General features: G+C 35.6%; 1 protein-coding gene across 3 annotated transcripts in view; it reads left to right on the forward strand.

Moving 5' to 3' along the window:
* Nedd1 (NEDD1 gamma-tubulin ring complex targeting factor) overlaps positions 1–16,578 on the forward strand; it is a 61,083-nt gene that overhangs the window by 266 nt on the left and 44,239 nt on the right. For all 3 annotated transcript variants that reach the window (XR_011365616.1, XR_011365618.1, XM_069990587.1), the window contains exons 2-5: positions 3,084–3,227; positions 6,798–6,892; positions 10,017–10,133; positions 12,552–12,692. Coding sequence is in view for 1 of the 3 variants with exons in the window: in XM_069990587.1 (XP_069846688.1) it covers positions 3,092–3,227; positions 6,798–6,892; positions 10,017–10,133; positions 12,552–12,692 (489 nt within the window). In the remaining 2 variants the exon portion in view is untranslated. The remainder of the gene's footprint in view (positions 1–3,083; positions 3,228–6,797; positions 6,893–10,016; positions 10,134–12,551; positions 12,693–16,578) is intronic.

The following is a 16,578-nucleotide window of genomic DNA, read 5'->3' on the forward strand; positions in this document are numbered from 1 at the left end:
ACGGCCTGTCAGGCCGGGTTGGCGGGCGGGGGTGTGTGTGCGCGCGCGTGTGTGCGCGTGCGCGCGCGCGGTGACCCCCCCCCTCCCCCCCCCCCACAGAGTTCGCCCGTGCCGCACAAGTGTGGCTCCTTTTTATAAATCTCACCCAGACTCTGGCAGTGCACGAGCGTGAGATCCAAAAGTAACCTCAGGTGAGCAGGTCTCAAGCCAGTGCGGTGCGTTCTGCCCAGGGAAAGTTGGAGAACTCTTTCAGCTCGCTGGTGGCTGATTGTCTCCCAGAGCTGCTACTCTGCCCTAACCATGGCCTGGTATCCTGACAGTTCTCTTTGCACGACCCCTTCCTTTTAGGGACTGCTGTAATGCCCCTCTCTAGACAGGCCTAGAGCTCAAGACAGGCAGGTGGGTCCCCTTCCCTGTCCCACGCACAGTTAAATGATGTAAGATGACCAAAGGTAACCAGAGTTACTTTCATTGGGGCCCATTTGCCCATAACCCCAGCTGCATCCCATTTTCACGTAGGCAGCATCTTGCGGTTGTGTTCTTGCGGTTGTGTTCAGAACTTTGTTTCTGGAGTAGCCCAACAGGGCATCTGGTACACATTTAACTCACCATATTGAAGCATTGTGCACAGTTCAACAGGTGACAGTTGCTTGAGTAGCACTGTGCTATTTGATGAAAGGGGCATAAGTTAAAAGTTGGACTATTCATAAATATATGAATATTTTTGTCTTTTGACCATGAAAGGTTTTGACAATTCATTATGCCTTTAACACACAATGCATTATGCTTTTAATTTGTCCTCTGAATATATTAGACACAGTGGGATACTTCTTTGATGACTTGGGGACCTGTCCATGACCACTATTTTGGTTGCTATCTGTTATAGGCAGGTTTGGGGAGTGTATTTCTCTGCCCTCCTGTCCATGTATTTTTAGTATATATTTTTTCCTCACCCATCATCCATGGTAATTGCTGCTTTTTAAAGTGTCTGCCCAGAGCAGTGCTCTAGTCTGTCTTGGTTTGTGAAATTGCCTTGTTAAAATTAGTGTTTAAAGAACATATTGTAAATAAATTATACAAATAAGGGCATCGTAGACCAAAAATTGGCATACAAGTGTAATGACATCTTTGGCCATATTGCTAATTTTGCTTGTGTGGAAAACATGGATAACTTGATTCAAACTTGCAGGAATGCTAGTGTTAGGTTTTTAAAAAGAGGTAGGTGAGTAAGAACCGCACCAGCACGCACGTGGTATTCAGATAAGGGGTAGGTTTATTCAGTAGACCTGCTGGGACCAGGCAGGGTTGGCACTCCACGTGGCTGGGAAAGGCCTGGGAATGAGAGAGAGCTGGGAAGAGAGGAAAGAGAGAGAAAAGAGCCAGAAAGAGGGGTAAGAACAGTAGCACTCACGTGGTATTCAGGTAAGGGGTAGACCTGCTGGGACCAGGCAAGGTTGGCACTCCACGTGGCTGGGAAAGAGAGAGAGCAAGAGAGCAAGAAAAGAGCAGCAAGAGCTAGAAACGAACAGAGAGAGAAAAAAGGGAGAGTCTGGGCCTGGGCTAGCCCTTATGTAGGGTATGGGTGGGGAAAGGTGTGGCCACATCAAATTCAGATGTGACCTCAGCGGATGCAGATGTGACCTCTTCCAGGTGTCCCAGTTGCCTAGGTATCGCAGGTACTGGGTGGAGACTTTGCTGCGAGGAGGGTGGAGTCTGTTGGCCATCCAGGAGCGGACCTTACAGCTAGTTTGTCAAAAACTTATCATTTTAAATAAACTTTTTATTGTGAAAATACTGTACAGAGGGGTTACAATTACATGAGCAAGGTAATGAGTACATTTTTTTTTTATTGTGAAAATACCGTACAGAGGGGTTACAATTACATGGGCAAGGTAATGAGTACATTTCTTATCAAGCATTGTTGCCTTCTCCTTTGTTTTTCCTCTACCATCCCTGCCCTCCCATCTCTAGACTACACTCCCCTCCCCCCCTCCAAATTGTAAAGTTCGTTTTTCAACTTGGAGTCTTGTACATTTCATTGTTGCAATGGGTCAATCTGTATCCTTATTTAATCAATTTGTTTTTTCCCTTCCCCTCCCCAAATTATACCAACATCAAATACAGTGAAAATAGGATTTATACTGTGGGGGAGGGACATACAAAGCAACAAAAAAATCACCTTATAAATATGTTAGAAACAAAAAAAGAAAAAATCCATTTGTGTCCTTATCTTGGGGTTCATTTCTCCTAACATCATCTTATCTGACCTTTTCTGCTTGTCTCAGACATATACTAGTTATTGCAAATAAGGGAAACCATGGGACCTATGTTTCTTTGGGCCTTGCTTACTTCACTTAATACAATTTTTTCCAAGTCTTTCCATTTCCTAACAAATGGGGCAATGTCATTCTTGAAAATGTGGTATTATCATTTTTTTTAGTACCTACTATGTGCTATGAATGTTTCAAGACTGGTATGAGGGGACAGACATTGTTATGAGAACAAATAAGAATTTCAGATAATAAATGCTATGAGAAAAATAAAATTGGCTGGTTGAAATGTAGGATAACTACTAAAGGTCTTTAGTCACAGTGATCAGTCAGGAAAGGCCTTTTGGAAGCAGAAACATTTGAGCTGAGACCTGAATGATGAGAGGAGATGGCCTTGGGGAATCGGGAGAGATTTTAAAGCAGAGGGGACAGCAAATAAAAAGAGACTAAAGTGAGAATAACCTTGCCTTGTTGTCTGAGACAGAAAGAAAGCCACTGTCCCATTTGTTGTCTCAGGGAAGAGAGGTAGGAGAGTTACATAGGAATGTGATAGTCTGTCATGGAAGACAAGCTAAGGAGGCCTGATTATATTGTAATTGCTTTGAGGGCCTATTGAAAGGGTCAGTTAAGGTATGTAATCTGATCTGTGGGTTAGATAGCTTCAACTACTTTGAATCTTCAGCTACTTTGTGGTTAGTACAATGTTTGGAATAAAAATCAAAGTAGAATTGCTTGTTTCAGACTAGATGCATCATTTTAACTTTAAAAATTGTCTATTTGTTGCTTTTAAGATATGTTGTAAACTTTTTATAGGCTCAGTCATGCAGGAAAACCTCAGATTTGCTTCATCAGGAGATGATATTAAAATATGGGATGCTTCATCTATGACATTGGTGGATAACTTCAACCCTCACACGGCACCACATGGAATCAGTTCAATGTGTTGGAGCAGCAATAGTATCCTTTTTTTTTTTTTAACTAACTACCTTTTTTTTTTATGATTTACAACTAGTAAAATTAAAAGTTATGCATATGATCCACAATAAGAAATATATTTTGTGTAGCTACTATAGATAAAGTAAAATACATGTTTTTTTCTTTTTGAACACAGTACATATAAATGAACTCTTTTTTTTCTTTTTGTTTTTGTTTTTGAAAAAATTTTGCAGTGTAAGTCATTTAAAAATACTATTGTTGGTGAAAAAATGTCTGTGCTGTGAAATGAAAATATCTGTTCTCTAGATCAAGACCATAGACTTAGTTGTATTATCAAAAGTTTACTATCTAACCAAATGGAATAGTACAGAGAGTTTTAAGCAAACTTCCAATGGTTTTAGAGTGACGTTTTGCATATACATTTGGATATTTGTAACTATGATCTAGAAATGAATGACTCAAAAGCAGAATCTATCATCCATCATAACTGATGTTCTCTTTGTGTTCTATAACAGTTCCCAAACAAATAATAAAATTGTTTAGACTGAATTTTTATAAGTTTTTCTGATTGATAACTTTCCCTGTCTTGGTGTACTCCAAAGTGTGGATGTAGTAAATGTGGAAGCAAAGCCTGTAACAAGTTCACACTGTTAACATTTTGGACCCAATAATTCTTTATTGTAGTAGCTTTTCTAAGTATTGTAGGATACTTGTAAGTTTGGGGGGCTTCTATCCACTAGATGCCAATAGCCCTTAGTTAGGACAGCCAAAAATGTCCCCAGAATTGCCAAAATTGCTCGCAGTTGAGGCCCACTGCTGTTTGAGTACTCTCATCACTCTAAGAAAATATTCTATATCATTGATGTACAACAATTGTGCTTTTCTGAAACTTACACTATTTCTTATCAATCTTATCAAAATCAGAGTATTAACATTCTTCCCTATAAAGAGAAAAATTGCAGAGTTTTAAAATATGACTGATTCATGAACAAAAATATTTGAACATTTTATGCCCAACACCTTACAGATATTTTTAACTTGTATATAGTTATTGTACAACTTTTCTTATTGAAGTTGCATCTATGTCATTCCTTGATTGTATATTGAAGTAGTAAAATAAATTATTTTAGTGCCCCTTCAAACTCATGAAGTGACTAAATTTTTAAAGGACTCTTCAAGGCATAGTAGGGAAAATGTCTTACGGAGATTGGCAAAAATGTAAAGTTGTTTCTGTTTCTGTTTAGATTTTCATTATGCTTAGAGCTTAATTTCGTTATGTTACTGTTAAGAAAAAAACAATTCTAAGGTGGAGATAGGAGAATGGGATTTGGGTATAGTTTGAAACCAGCCTGGACAAAGTTAATAGGAGATTCTATTTTAAAAACTAAAAACAAAAGAGCTGGAGGAGAGGCTTAGTGTCAGAGTGTTTGCCTTTTCAACTGGAGACAAGTGGTAGCAAGGTCCAGGCACTTAAAAATAATTATTAATAATATTTATTAAGAATAAATAGCCAAGTGCTGGTGGCTCACACCTACAATCTTAGCTACTCAGGAAGTTGAGGTCTGAGAGTCTGTGTTAAAAAACCAACTCTAGCAAGAAAGTCCATGAGACTCTGAACTCCAATTAACCACTAAAAACTGTGGAACTGGAACTGTGGCCTAGGTGATAGAGCACAAACTTTGAGCAAAACAAAGCTCAGGGAGTGTTCTGACCCTGGTCCCAGAACCTGCACCAAAATACATACATACATATTAGTGGTTTATCAACAAACTGATGTCACTAGGAGGTCATTGTTTTGTGTGATTTCTAGAAATAAGTGAGTGTGTATTGTATTCCTAATGAAGCTTTGGTTTCTTCCATGGAGGTAGTTACTGAAGCACAAAGATTCCCAAGTTCAGAGACTTGGAGTTGAATATCATAGATCCCAAGGATGGAATTTGTGTGCATAGTTTTCTTTTTTGTATTTTTTCCTTTCATTTCCCTTTTGCTTTCCCCTTCCTTTTACTCCTTTCCTTATCTCCCTTTTCTTTCCCTCCTCCCCTTTTTTCTCCTGCCTTTTTCTCCTCTCTTTTTCCCTCCCCTTCTTTTCTCCCTCTTTCTTATCTCTTCCCTCTTTCCTTCCTTCAGATTGTGTTCTTCACCTTCTCATGGTGAAATTTAAAGCCAAAATTAAAAAGTACATAGCTTACTCTTTATATTATCTTCTTTTCTTATATTTTAAGGAATAGCAGTGGTAAACAGAGGGAAAAAGCAAAAAAAAAAAAAAAAAAGGCAAATGGTTTATATTTGTTTGACAATGTTGTACTGTGTTGGTAGGAATGATTTTGTTTTCTCCAGAAATTAGGTAGGAACACAGATTACTTTATAATTAGTGATGAAACTTCCACCTGACACCCATGTATTATGCCTACTACAATATTTAAATGTACCTGAAATATAAAAATGAGGCTCATGTTAGCATCAAAGGGAAAGGCATCTGGGTGAATATTAGTACCATGGTGATTTATTTGATGGTTCCAAAAACCAGAGACTTCTAAATTAAAGACATTTTGGGGCCCACATTTTATGGTGACCATTAACTCAATAGCACCTGGGACATTACCTGAAAACATTTTTGGAATACAAGGTGGCACTTTATGCTTGACTTCAATGGAATTCAGATATGAATAAAACTAGCAAAGTCATGTAAAATATGATTGTTTGAATTATATAATAAAATTACAATCCATGTTCTAGTCATAAAATATGTTATCACTATGCAAAAATATTATAGTAAAGATTGTATCACAACATAAAATATGTTATCACTATGCAAAAATACTGTAGTAAAGATTGTATTCTATAGTTTTTGGCTCCTATATGTAGACCTTGCTGGCCTAGATCTTTTAATTTGTGACTCAGAATCAGACTTTTGTTCTTGGTTATGTTATATTTAGTCACATTGCCTTTAAAATACATTATTTTGTGTTTACTCATTTCTCTGTATAATTTAGGTAAAATAAGATAATTATAGTTCTAAGACTATAATTTAAAATAAGGATAAAATCTATAGACAGTTATGATTTACAATTTAACCATACTTATATTTACTATAGTGATTATGATATTCATTCTTAGTATATTTAAGATCAAAACATTCTACCACAAATATTCAAGTTATGAGAGAGTTTCAGTCTTCATTTTCTTACTGGGAAAATTAGGAGAGTAATAGTTTGTAATAAGAAGCAGTGGATTGTTAATGTATCTTGAAAGTTTTTGTGCATGGAAATTCTGTTTTTTACTGATGCTGCTTTTATTATGCTCTCATTCCTAAAGGTTAAAGTTAGACCTCTGACTTACCCAGAAAAGGAAGTATTATTTTATATGAGTTAAATGGCTTTCAAGGGATCACATAGCTAGAAGGAAGAGTTGTTCTTTAGAATGGTAAGAAAGAGAATTAGTAATTGTAACTGGAGCTATTTTTGAAAGCTAACATATAAGTTATAGTCACTTACTTGTCTTAGTGTTTGCTTGTATAAGTGCTTTCTCATTATATAGTCTAGGGTTATAGGTGCTCATGAATTGTTTGATGCTCCCTAACTCTTCATTTAGATAACTTTCTAGTGACAGCATCTTCTGGTGGTGACAAAATAGTTGTTTCAAGTTGCAAATGTAAACCTGTTCCACTTTTGGAACTTGCTGAAGGGGTAAGTGATTTATTTAAAATATAACCTTTTTATTTAAAATTTTAGTTTTGCTTGAGTAGCCATAGCTTATTTATTGGAAGCTTGTAGCTAAATGTAAAGCTGTTTAAAAGTGTCATTATTGGCTGGAGGCATGGCTCAGCCATGGACTGCCTTCCTAGTAAGCAGGAGCCTTTGAGTTCATAACTCCAGTGCCACCAAACAACAACAACAACAAAACCCAACAAGTGTCATTATTAGCCTAAACTCTTAGCAATACAATGGCATTTAAAGATTTTTTTTTTTTTGAGCTGCAGCTCCATTTTCGGTTTTCTGGTAGTTAATTAGAGATAAGAGTCTCACAAACTTTCCTGCCTTGGCAGGCATCGAACCTTGATCCTTGGATCTCAACTTCCTGAGTAGTTAGGTGTGAGCCACCAGTGTCCAGCTTGTTGAAATGTTTTAAGTAAAATAACATTGACATGTAGGGGAGCAATTGAGGACTTGGATTTCATTTGCTAGGGGCTTACGTTGCCTATTCTTTTTTTAACCTACTGTGCTTGGGACCATTGCAATGCCTTAGGTTACTATGTTTGCCTGACCATATCATCTGTAATGTTGTAACTGCCTTTAATGGACTGTGGGCTCAGAGCCATCAGAAAAATGACCATGATAGCCCTGATAGTAGCCCTCTACTTCAGATTCTGTCTACTTTGGACTACAGTGCCTGCCTGAGCGTGTCTCAGTCTCTCTTGAACAGGATAGTTTTGTAGAGTGACCTTTACATGAAGCTCTTACTGTGTGTTTTTTCCTTACCCTTTTGTTTTATAAATTCATCTGAATGATTCAGGATCACATTGGCTTTATCTTTACACTCACATATATTCCTTGATAGCTCTTTCTTTTAAACACAGTAAGTCAGCGATACGCACAAGACACTATGTTGGAATGAACTTTACAACTTGGGGAGAGGAGTTGAGGGGGAGGGAAAGTGGCAGAAAACAAGGGAGAGGGTAACAATACAACAAGAAATGTACTAATAACCTTACTTATGTAACTGTAACCCCTCTGACATCACCCTTACAATAAAATAAGATAGAATTTAAAGAAAATCCTATATTTTATGATATAAATCATATTAATTACATGTTTAAGTAGTTCCAACATTTTAAAGTTAATTGTAGAAATTAAAGCTAAATAATAAAGTTGATATTTAAAGCACAATAAGGATGAATGCTATTTTATGATGTCATATATTGATAATCCCAAATAAAATTTGGTATACATATTACAAAAAGACGAGTATAAATAGCTTGTAGCTTGTACTTTCCTTAGTTTCAGAGTTTTTATAGCCTTAATCTCTTCCAGCTTAGACATAGTGCCTTGGTAGGAAAGATGTCTGCTAAACAGGGTAGAAATGGAGTTTGAGGCACTCTGCCTGTTCAGATGGAGCTAAGTAGAACTGAGACCATAAATGCCCTTGTTAATGAGCAGACTGTACTTTTCAAGATGAGACAGAGTAGCCTCGTCATCCTGGATCCTGACATCAGAGATAGCCAACAGTTTATTATCAGTACCAAAACAGTTTCTTCTACCTTCATCGCTGTTATGTGTACTTTTATGCATTATGTTTTAGAAGTGCACATTTGTGCATTATGTTTTAGAATTAGTGAATTACTGTCTGGGATCTTTTTGTTTTAATATCTTATACTCTGTACTATAAATCATATCTTACACTTGAATATTCACAAGTGGAATATAAGGATTTGTTAGCCCTCTTTCTCATCTTTCAGAATTATAAGGTAAATAAACATGGTTCTGATTTTGAATATTCCTTAATTTACTTATAAAAACATTTGCAAACATTTTCTTAGCCTTTATTAGGAATTTCTTGTGACATATTTGCTTATTGATAACTTATTTTTTGATGGGATGCAAGTCTCATCACTCATGTACTTTTTGAGACAACTAGATTTTATCTACATGGCGAATTAAGATTCCACCCTACTTATTTTAAAATTATTCTTAGAGTAGGATTTTAATTTTTTTAATTTTATGTTTTGCCTCTAAAGTAGACAGATTGATATTAGCAGTATTATAGTGAATATAATAGGCTACTAAAAAAAAATCTAGATATCTGACCAGGTCTTATGCTTAGATTTTGAAAATTATGTTTTTTTATTTTTTGGTTTTGAAGGTTTTGGATTCCTACAATAATCATGCAACTTCTATTAATTATTTAAGTTCATTAGCTACATTAATAATACATTAACAAGGAATGATCTTCATGAGTAAGCCAAATGTGTTTTGTTGTCAGCCCATAAGAATAATTGTAGCTGTGACAGTTGGCATCCTAAAATACCTACCTAATATGTTTGGTGGATACTATCCTTGTCCCTTTATTTACAGGCTGTTTTGATGGTACTTAGCAGACTGTCCTGATTAGCAGTGACAACTTTTTTTGTCGCTTTAGACCAAAGTTAGTTCCTAGTTCCTAGTTAGAATTGTAGCAAGTATATCAAAACACTGATGTAATGTGTATACTGCTATTTTTATATGTGATACTTGATACCGTTGGTCAAGAGTTAAAAGAAATCTTGACTAGGCCAATAAAACTCTTTGGAACAGAAAAAGGTTTTGAAGATGGACACTTAAGAACAGTAGATCTAGTCTTTGTTTCTCAGATTAAGAATACTACCTTTTGAAAGGCTTTTCCTATCTGTAAAATCAGAAATCTAAACTATAAGTTCCTTAAAAGCCCTTCTCTTCAGTATTTTCTGAGCTGAGGATTGATTGTACTTTAAGATATTTTTTAGATATTGGGAGAGGTTTTATTATTATTATTAAGGGCAAGTAATCCTGATGGGAAGTCAAGACTTGCAGGAGTTTCCTCTGCCTTTTCTGCCATTACCCTTCAGTGAAAAACACTAACCTACTTGATTCCTTGCAGTCTTGAAATCCTTGAAGTCTTGAAATTCTTGCAAGCTGGTAGATCCATATGAAAGATGAGAGATGAGTTTTGAATTATGAATATTAGCATCTTTATAACATAATTTAGCATATTTATCACATACTAAGTGTTAGATGAAGACTCAATAGCTCTGGGCTCTGTTGAAACTAACCTTTTTTGTTTTTGTTTTAATAATAGCAAAAGCAGACATGTGTTGATTTAAATTCTTCATCTATGTATTTGGTAAGCGGAGGCCTAAATAGCACTGTTAATATTTGGGATTTAAAATCTAAAAGAATTCATCGATCTCTTAAGGTAAGTAGTTTTAAATCTTTCCAGAATGTGAAGTTTTTGAATTTGAACTCTTATGTTAAAATTGAAATGCTTCAGAATTTAAGTGAGTTATTAGGAAAAATATAGGCACTATCTAGCCTTAAACATCTTTTGTCTCTTTTCCTCCATTATTACTTATTTTCTGTGTTTAGCACTTTACTTATTTCTAGTTTTGTTTGAGGGAACTGCCTTCTTCACTTGTTTCTGAAGTGTGGTTTGTTATTATCAAGGATATTTTTTAAGATACTTTAAAGTTGAAAATGCACATGTCAAAATAACAAATAGCAGCAGCTAAATGCATTATGGGAACTTAGAAGGTCAATCGCAGCTGTGGTTACTGGACTGAATACCATCATCCAAGAACCCCTTTTGTGTTTTCAAAGTACAGTCAAAACTTGGCCATGGTACTCTGTGTTCTTATCCATTCTCTGATCCTCCATTTCTTCTGTATTTTGTAGCAGGTACCAGACATTACTGGTACATATCTTCATGTTATTGAGTCACTTCTTATTAAGGAAGTGGTATGTTGAAGAATGGTTTTCTTTTTGCAACATTGAAATGTAATCCTGTGACTGTGGTTTAAATACTACCTTTGGAAGTTCATTATTTATAAAGCATACTCTAAAATCTAATACTGGAAAATAATTTAAAAGTCATCACTAATGAACACAGTTAACTTATTGAGCTCTTCAATATGTCATCCACTGTACTAGCATATGTTTATTCTATTTATCTCAATAATTGCAAAGCATGTGGTATTATTTCTGTGGGCAGATGGAGGAACTGAGCCATAGATCCTGAAGAACTTGTTTGTGTCAAACTGTGTCAAACTTAGCAATGGAAAAGATGAGATGCAAGTTCAGATGCTACTATTCTTTAGTCTTTTAAATTCTGAAATATTTGTATGAAAGTTATTGAAGAGCTGGGCCTACTTTGAATAGGGAGCATCTTCCAAAGTTGAAACTAGTCTACGGGAAGTTTTATCACACTTAGGAGTTTCCCTTACTAAATTCCCTTACTAATTCCCTTACTAAATCATAGTAATTCTTTAGGAATACTCCCATATGGGAATAATCATATAATGGGATTAATCAATGTACAAAATGTTGGTTATTTGTATTCCTTCTTTGATAGAAATCAGCAGGAAAATGTACAGAAAATGCTTTAAGGTCATAGAAAAAGTTATATGCAGAATATTATAGCTATTACCACTTGAGATGTAGTTCCACATCTGGCTCTTTGATGGTTGGTTCATTGGAGATAAGAGTCTCATGGACTTTCCTGCCTGTTCTGCTTTGAATCATCATCCTGAGATCACAGCCTCCTGAGTTGTACCTACTATTCTTGATAGTATATGAACTGTTAGGTACCAAGTTTAGTTTATCTTAAAATGACACCAAATCAGTGAGAACTATCCTAACCCTGGTCAACTTTCTGTGTTCCTGCTAGGCATTGCTAATTTCATATTTAGAAGCAGTCCTCCTGTACAATCCACTTTTTATCTCCTCAAAGTGTGTTCTTTTTTGAGTAACAAGTCAAGTATAGTGGGAAGAAAGGCTTTGGAGTTTGATGTAGAATTAACTCCTGGTGCTATCATTTGGTAGTTTTGTGACCTTACTACTGGTTCCTTAACTTTTCTATGCCTCATGTATTTCAGTAATTCATAGGCAAAATTACCCTTGCCTCTTGGGATTTTTTTTAAAGGATTAAATAGTAATATCCGGCACTGATAGGTGCTTGGCAAATATAAACCGCTGCTATATGATCTCTCAAACATGATTTGCTTATTTATTTTTTTCTTCATTTTGCAGTGTCTGATTTCTTTTCTTCTTCCCTAAGTTATCCTTTTCTGAGTTGTTCCAGTTAGTCTTGAACTTGACATCCTTTGGCTTCAATCTCCTGAGTCCTGATGTGTATCAGGACTTAACCCTTTTTTAGAGTTGGTGTGTGGCTTTATGTTGTTCTCAAACATGACTCAGGTCACATGATGGCTTTTTCGTTTTGCTCTGACACTTTGCCTCTACTACTCACTTAACATTCACTCTATCATTTTTGTGTTCATTTAAGTCTTTTCTAGGTGAATATCATATTCATAAGAGCAAGCACTCCCCTAATAGTTAATATGCAATAAATGTTGTCAGTGGGAGTCAGTTTTGGGAGACATTTAGCAAATTACCCTATCATACTGTCTTGTTTCAGAGCACTTGCGCTGTTAATATAATGGTTATGAAAAATGTGTTTCCAAGATTTGGTGTTGATTATTATAGTTTCTTACTCATTGGGATAATTTTTAAAAGTTACTCAAGGACAATGTTAATGAAAATATTAAATTGAAAAAGATGAAAATCGGCTGTTTAGAGATTATAGCACACTGTACTTAATTGGATTTCTCTCTTTCAGGATCATAAAGATGAAGTAACTTGTGTAACATACAATTGGAATGATTGCTACATTGCTTCTGGATCTCTAAGTGGCGAAATTATTTTGCACAGTGTAACCACTAACATATCTAGTACTCCTTTTGGCCATGGTAGTAACCAGGTATAGTATGGGTTTATTAAAGTTGATAACGTAGATTTTTAGCTGTGTGCCAGTGGCTTATTACTGTAATCCTAGCTATTCAGGAGGCTGAGATATGAGGATTTTGTTTGAAGCCAGCTTGGGCCGGAAAGTTCATAAAATGCTTATCTCCAGTTACCTACCAAAATAGTGGGAAGTAAAGTTCAAATGGTAGAGCGCTAACCTTGAGCAAGAGAAGTTTAGGGCCCAGGTCTGGCACACAAACCAAAAAAAAAAAAAAAAAGATTTTAATTACTAAGACAGTGAATTTAAGTTGAAAAAATTTAAATATTTTTAATTTATATTTAAATTGCTTGAAAATTTTGTAATGGTTATCTATTACATTTTAAACTAGATATACTAGATTTAGTGCTTATACAAACTCAAGTTATATGACTGAATAGATCTCTCACTTAGAACATAAGTATATTTAATAAAGTACAGCTAGTTGGTAATAGAGTAAGCCTATTATGAGTGTTAATCTTTCTATGACATTTCCATTATGGAAGTGTTATTTCAAACTATATATATGCTATAAGACAGGTCTTATGTTCATAAATACTGCTTGGTGGACATGGGATAATTAAGAGTGTTTAGGCAGAGGGTAATTGAATTTTGCATTTAAAAATTTTTAAGTATATGATGAATCAAAGCTTATTAATATGTTTCAGGTTAGTACAGGGTTATTTAGGAAAAACTTAAAAAATTAGATAATTATATATGTTATTTTACAAATATTAGCCCATTAATCTTTCTCTTAAAAGCATGAGAAGTTTCTAGTAAGGCACTCGTGGCCCATGCCTATAATCCTAGCTACTTCATAGTTTGAGGCCAGCCTGGACAGAAAAGCCTTTGAGATGCCCATCTCATTGAAGAGAAGCTACACACAGTAGTATCATCTGTCATTTCAGCACTGATGGAAGTCTGATAGTAGGTGATCTTCGTGCAGGTGCATAGCTGGGCAGGAAGCAAGACCATGTCTCAAAAACAAAAACCCAGACAAACAAAAAGCAAACATGGGAAAACAGGACTGGTTATGCCTCAGCTGTATAGCACCTACCCAACAAGCTTCAGGCCCAACTTGGATTTAACTCCCCCCTGCCTCCCCAGTTTTTTTTTTTAAGGTTTCTGAAGAAATCCTAATTCTTGTCTAATTTCTCATGGAATTCTCTATCAAATTTCCAGTAACTTGTATCTTCTTTTAAGATGAAATCTTGCTTTTCAGCCTCAGAGGAGAGAGGGGGGAAAAAAGGTGTCATGGTGAACTTTGTATCTTATTGTAGGTGCTTTGGCTGAAAATATGAGAAATTCTCATAAATATGAGAAATCTTCACTGTTGGAGAGCAGTTTTTAAGAAGTTGCTTGACTAATATGTATTATTTAAGGAAATTTTAATGGATATTCAAAATATAATAAGAAAATCCTTTTTCAAGTTTTGTGCTAGCACTAAAGGTGATGTATTTGTAAGTTATATGAATGACTTGTGCAGCAGTCACTGTGATTCTTAACAGGCGAGGGAAAACTTGAATATTGAAGGAGTTCTCTTAGCTGGGTTAATGCTCAATTGACCCTTGCTTGTTTGCTTTTACTACGACTATAGACGAGCCTCTGCCAGTTATCTGATGCTAATGTCTATTAGGGTTAGCATTATATAGTCACATGAGAGTTAGCAGTTACGACAACATAAAGCCTAATCCCATAGTCTTAGGAACTCTTATGAATAATTGTATCTAGTCATGGGTTCTTTTTGTATATTAGAAGCAGATAAATTTATACTTTTTGGGCCAGCTTTTTAGTAACAAAATTTAGTTGAGATACCACCCTATGTGTTCTTACCCTTCAGTTTTCATTGTATTTTGCTAAACTAAACTAATGGAAATCTTTCATTTGTTTTGTTTTAAGCACTGTGATTATTGATTCTGTTCTCATTCAGTCTTTGATCCTTTGCTATTCTCATTTTACATGTAACTTTTTCTTTTTGCCATGTATTAACTTGTACACAGTAGGGAGTATCATCATGGTATTCCCAAACATGTATATAAGGTCCTCTGACCATATTTACTCTGCTCTGTTAGTTTTGTCATCCTGTCCTTCTCTTTTCCCTTTCTACTTTTTTGTAGTCCCCTCTTTTACGTTTATGACCTTGGTTGTTTGTTTTGCTTTGTTTTCTTGTAGTTTCAACAAATGAGAAAAAACATATGATACTTGTTTTTGTGGCACTGGTTTATTTCACTTACCATATGTTTCCCAGTTCGATTTATTTTCCATCAAATAACATAATTTCATTCTTCTTTATGCCCAAGTAAAACTCCCTTGTTTTCTTTATCCATTGATGGGCAACAATTCTGGTTCTATAATTTGGCTGTTGTGAATAGTGCCATGATAAATATGAGTACATAGGACTCCCTCTAGAAAACTTTGATGGTTTTGAGTATATACCCCGTAGTGGTGTGGATGGATCATATGTGGGAATTCTACTTTTAACTTTTTTGAGGCACCTTCACAGTGATTTGCATAATTTCCAAAGTGGCTGTACTATTACAATCCCACCAGAAATGAGTAAGGGTCCTTTGGAGTATACTCCCATTTTCCACAGCCTTGTCATCCTTTGTTGTTTATTTTCTTGATGGAAGCCATTTCTGACTGGGGTGAGATGGAATCTCAGATGTTGTTCAGATTTTCATTTCCTTGATGTCTAAAGATGTATAGTATTTCTTCATGTTCTTCTTGGCTATTTGTATTTCTTCATTGGAAAGTGTGTATTTTTTATGTGCTCATTTATTTGATTTAATGTTTAATTTTTGAGTTCTTTATATATCCTGGATATTATTTCTCATTGGATAAATATCTAGCAAATATTTTTTTCATCCTGTAGGCTATCCCCCTACTCTATTTGTTTCTTTTGCTGTTTAGAAACTTTTTGGTACAAACCATTTGTCAATTTTTGCTTTTATTTCCTGAGCGATTGGATTCCTACTAAAAAAGTCTTCTTTGCCTATGCCCATATATATGAAATGTGACACCTGTGTTTTTCTGTAGTCATTTCAAAGTTTTGGTTTTGCATTAAGATCTCTGGTCCATTTTAAATTGATTTTTGTACAGGATGAGATAGAAGAGTCTCTCAGTTTCTCAGCACAACTTGTTAACATGGCTATCTTTTATAATGTATGTTTTTGGTGTCTTTGTCAAAAAGGAGATGGCTGTTGCTGTGTGAACTTATTTCTGGGCCTTGGGCCTTGTATTCCATTGATCTGTGTGATTTTGCTCCAGTTATCACTTTTTTGTTGTTGTTGGTTGTGGGGCTTTAACTCTGGGCTTGGGCACTGTCCCTGAGCTCTTCAGCTCAAGGCTAACACTCTAACACTTGAACCACAGTGCCACTTGCAGTTTTCTGGTGTTTAATTGGAGATAAGAGTCTCATGGACTTTCCTGCCCAGGCTGGCTTTGAACCATGATCCTCAGATCTCAGCCTCCTGAGTAGCTAGGATTACAGAGGCAGAAGCCACCTCTGCCTGGCTTATCCCATCACTCTTAATGGAAGTCCAGTCACCATTGTTTGTTTCTGGATGTCTTTCTAGATCAAGACAGATAAGATTATAAGACCTGGATGATCCAGAGCTTCTTGAAATCTTGCTGTGATCTCTTGTTACCTTGTGCATAAGTACAACATTTATTCTTAGCTCTCCTGTGCACTAAGAGAATTATCCTTAAAATACTAACTGATAAGTTGATACATTGTTGATTTTCATGTAATATTCATTGATTACTTTGCATTGGTAAACTGAATTAGGTTTATCTGTTGGTTTGGAACATAGTAAATGAATGTTAAAGCTTTGTGCCTCATTCAAGGTGAGATAATCCAGAACTT

Source organism: Dipodomys merriami, unplaced genomic scaffold, assembly GCF_024711535.1.
Source record: "Dipodomys merriami isolate MVZ:Mamm:240054 unplaced genomic scaffold, mDipMer1.0.p SCAF_10, whole genome shotgun sequence".
NCBI lineage: Eukaryota > Metazoa > Chordata > Mammalia > Rodentia > Heteromyidae > Dipodomys > Dipodomys merriami.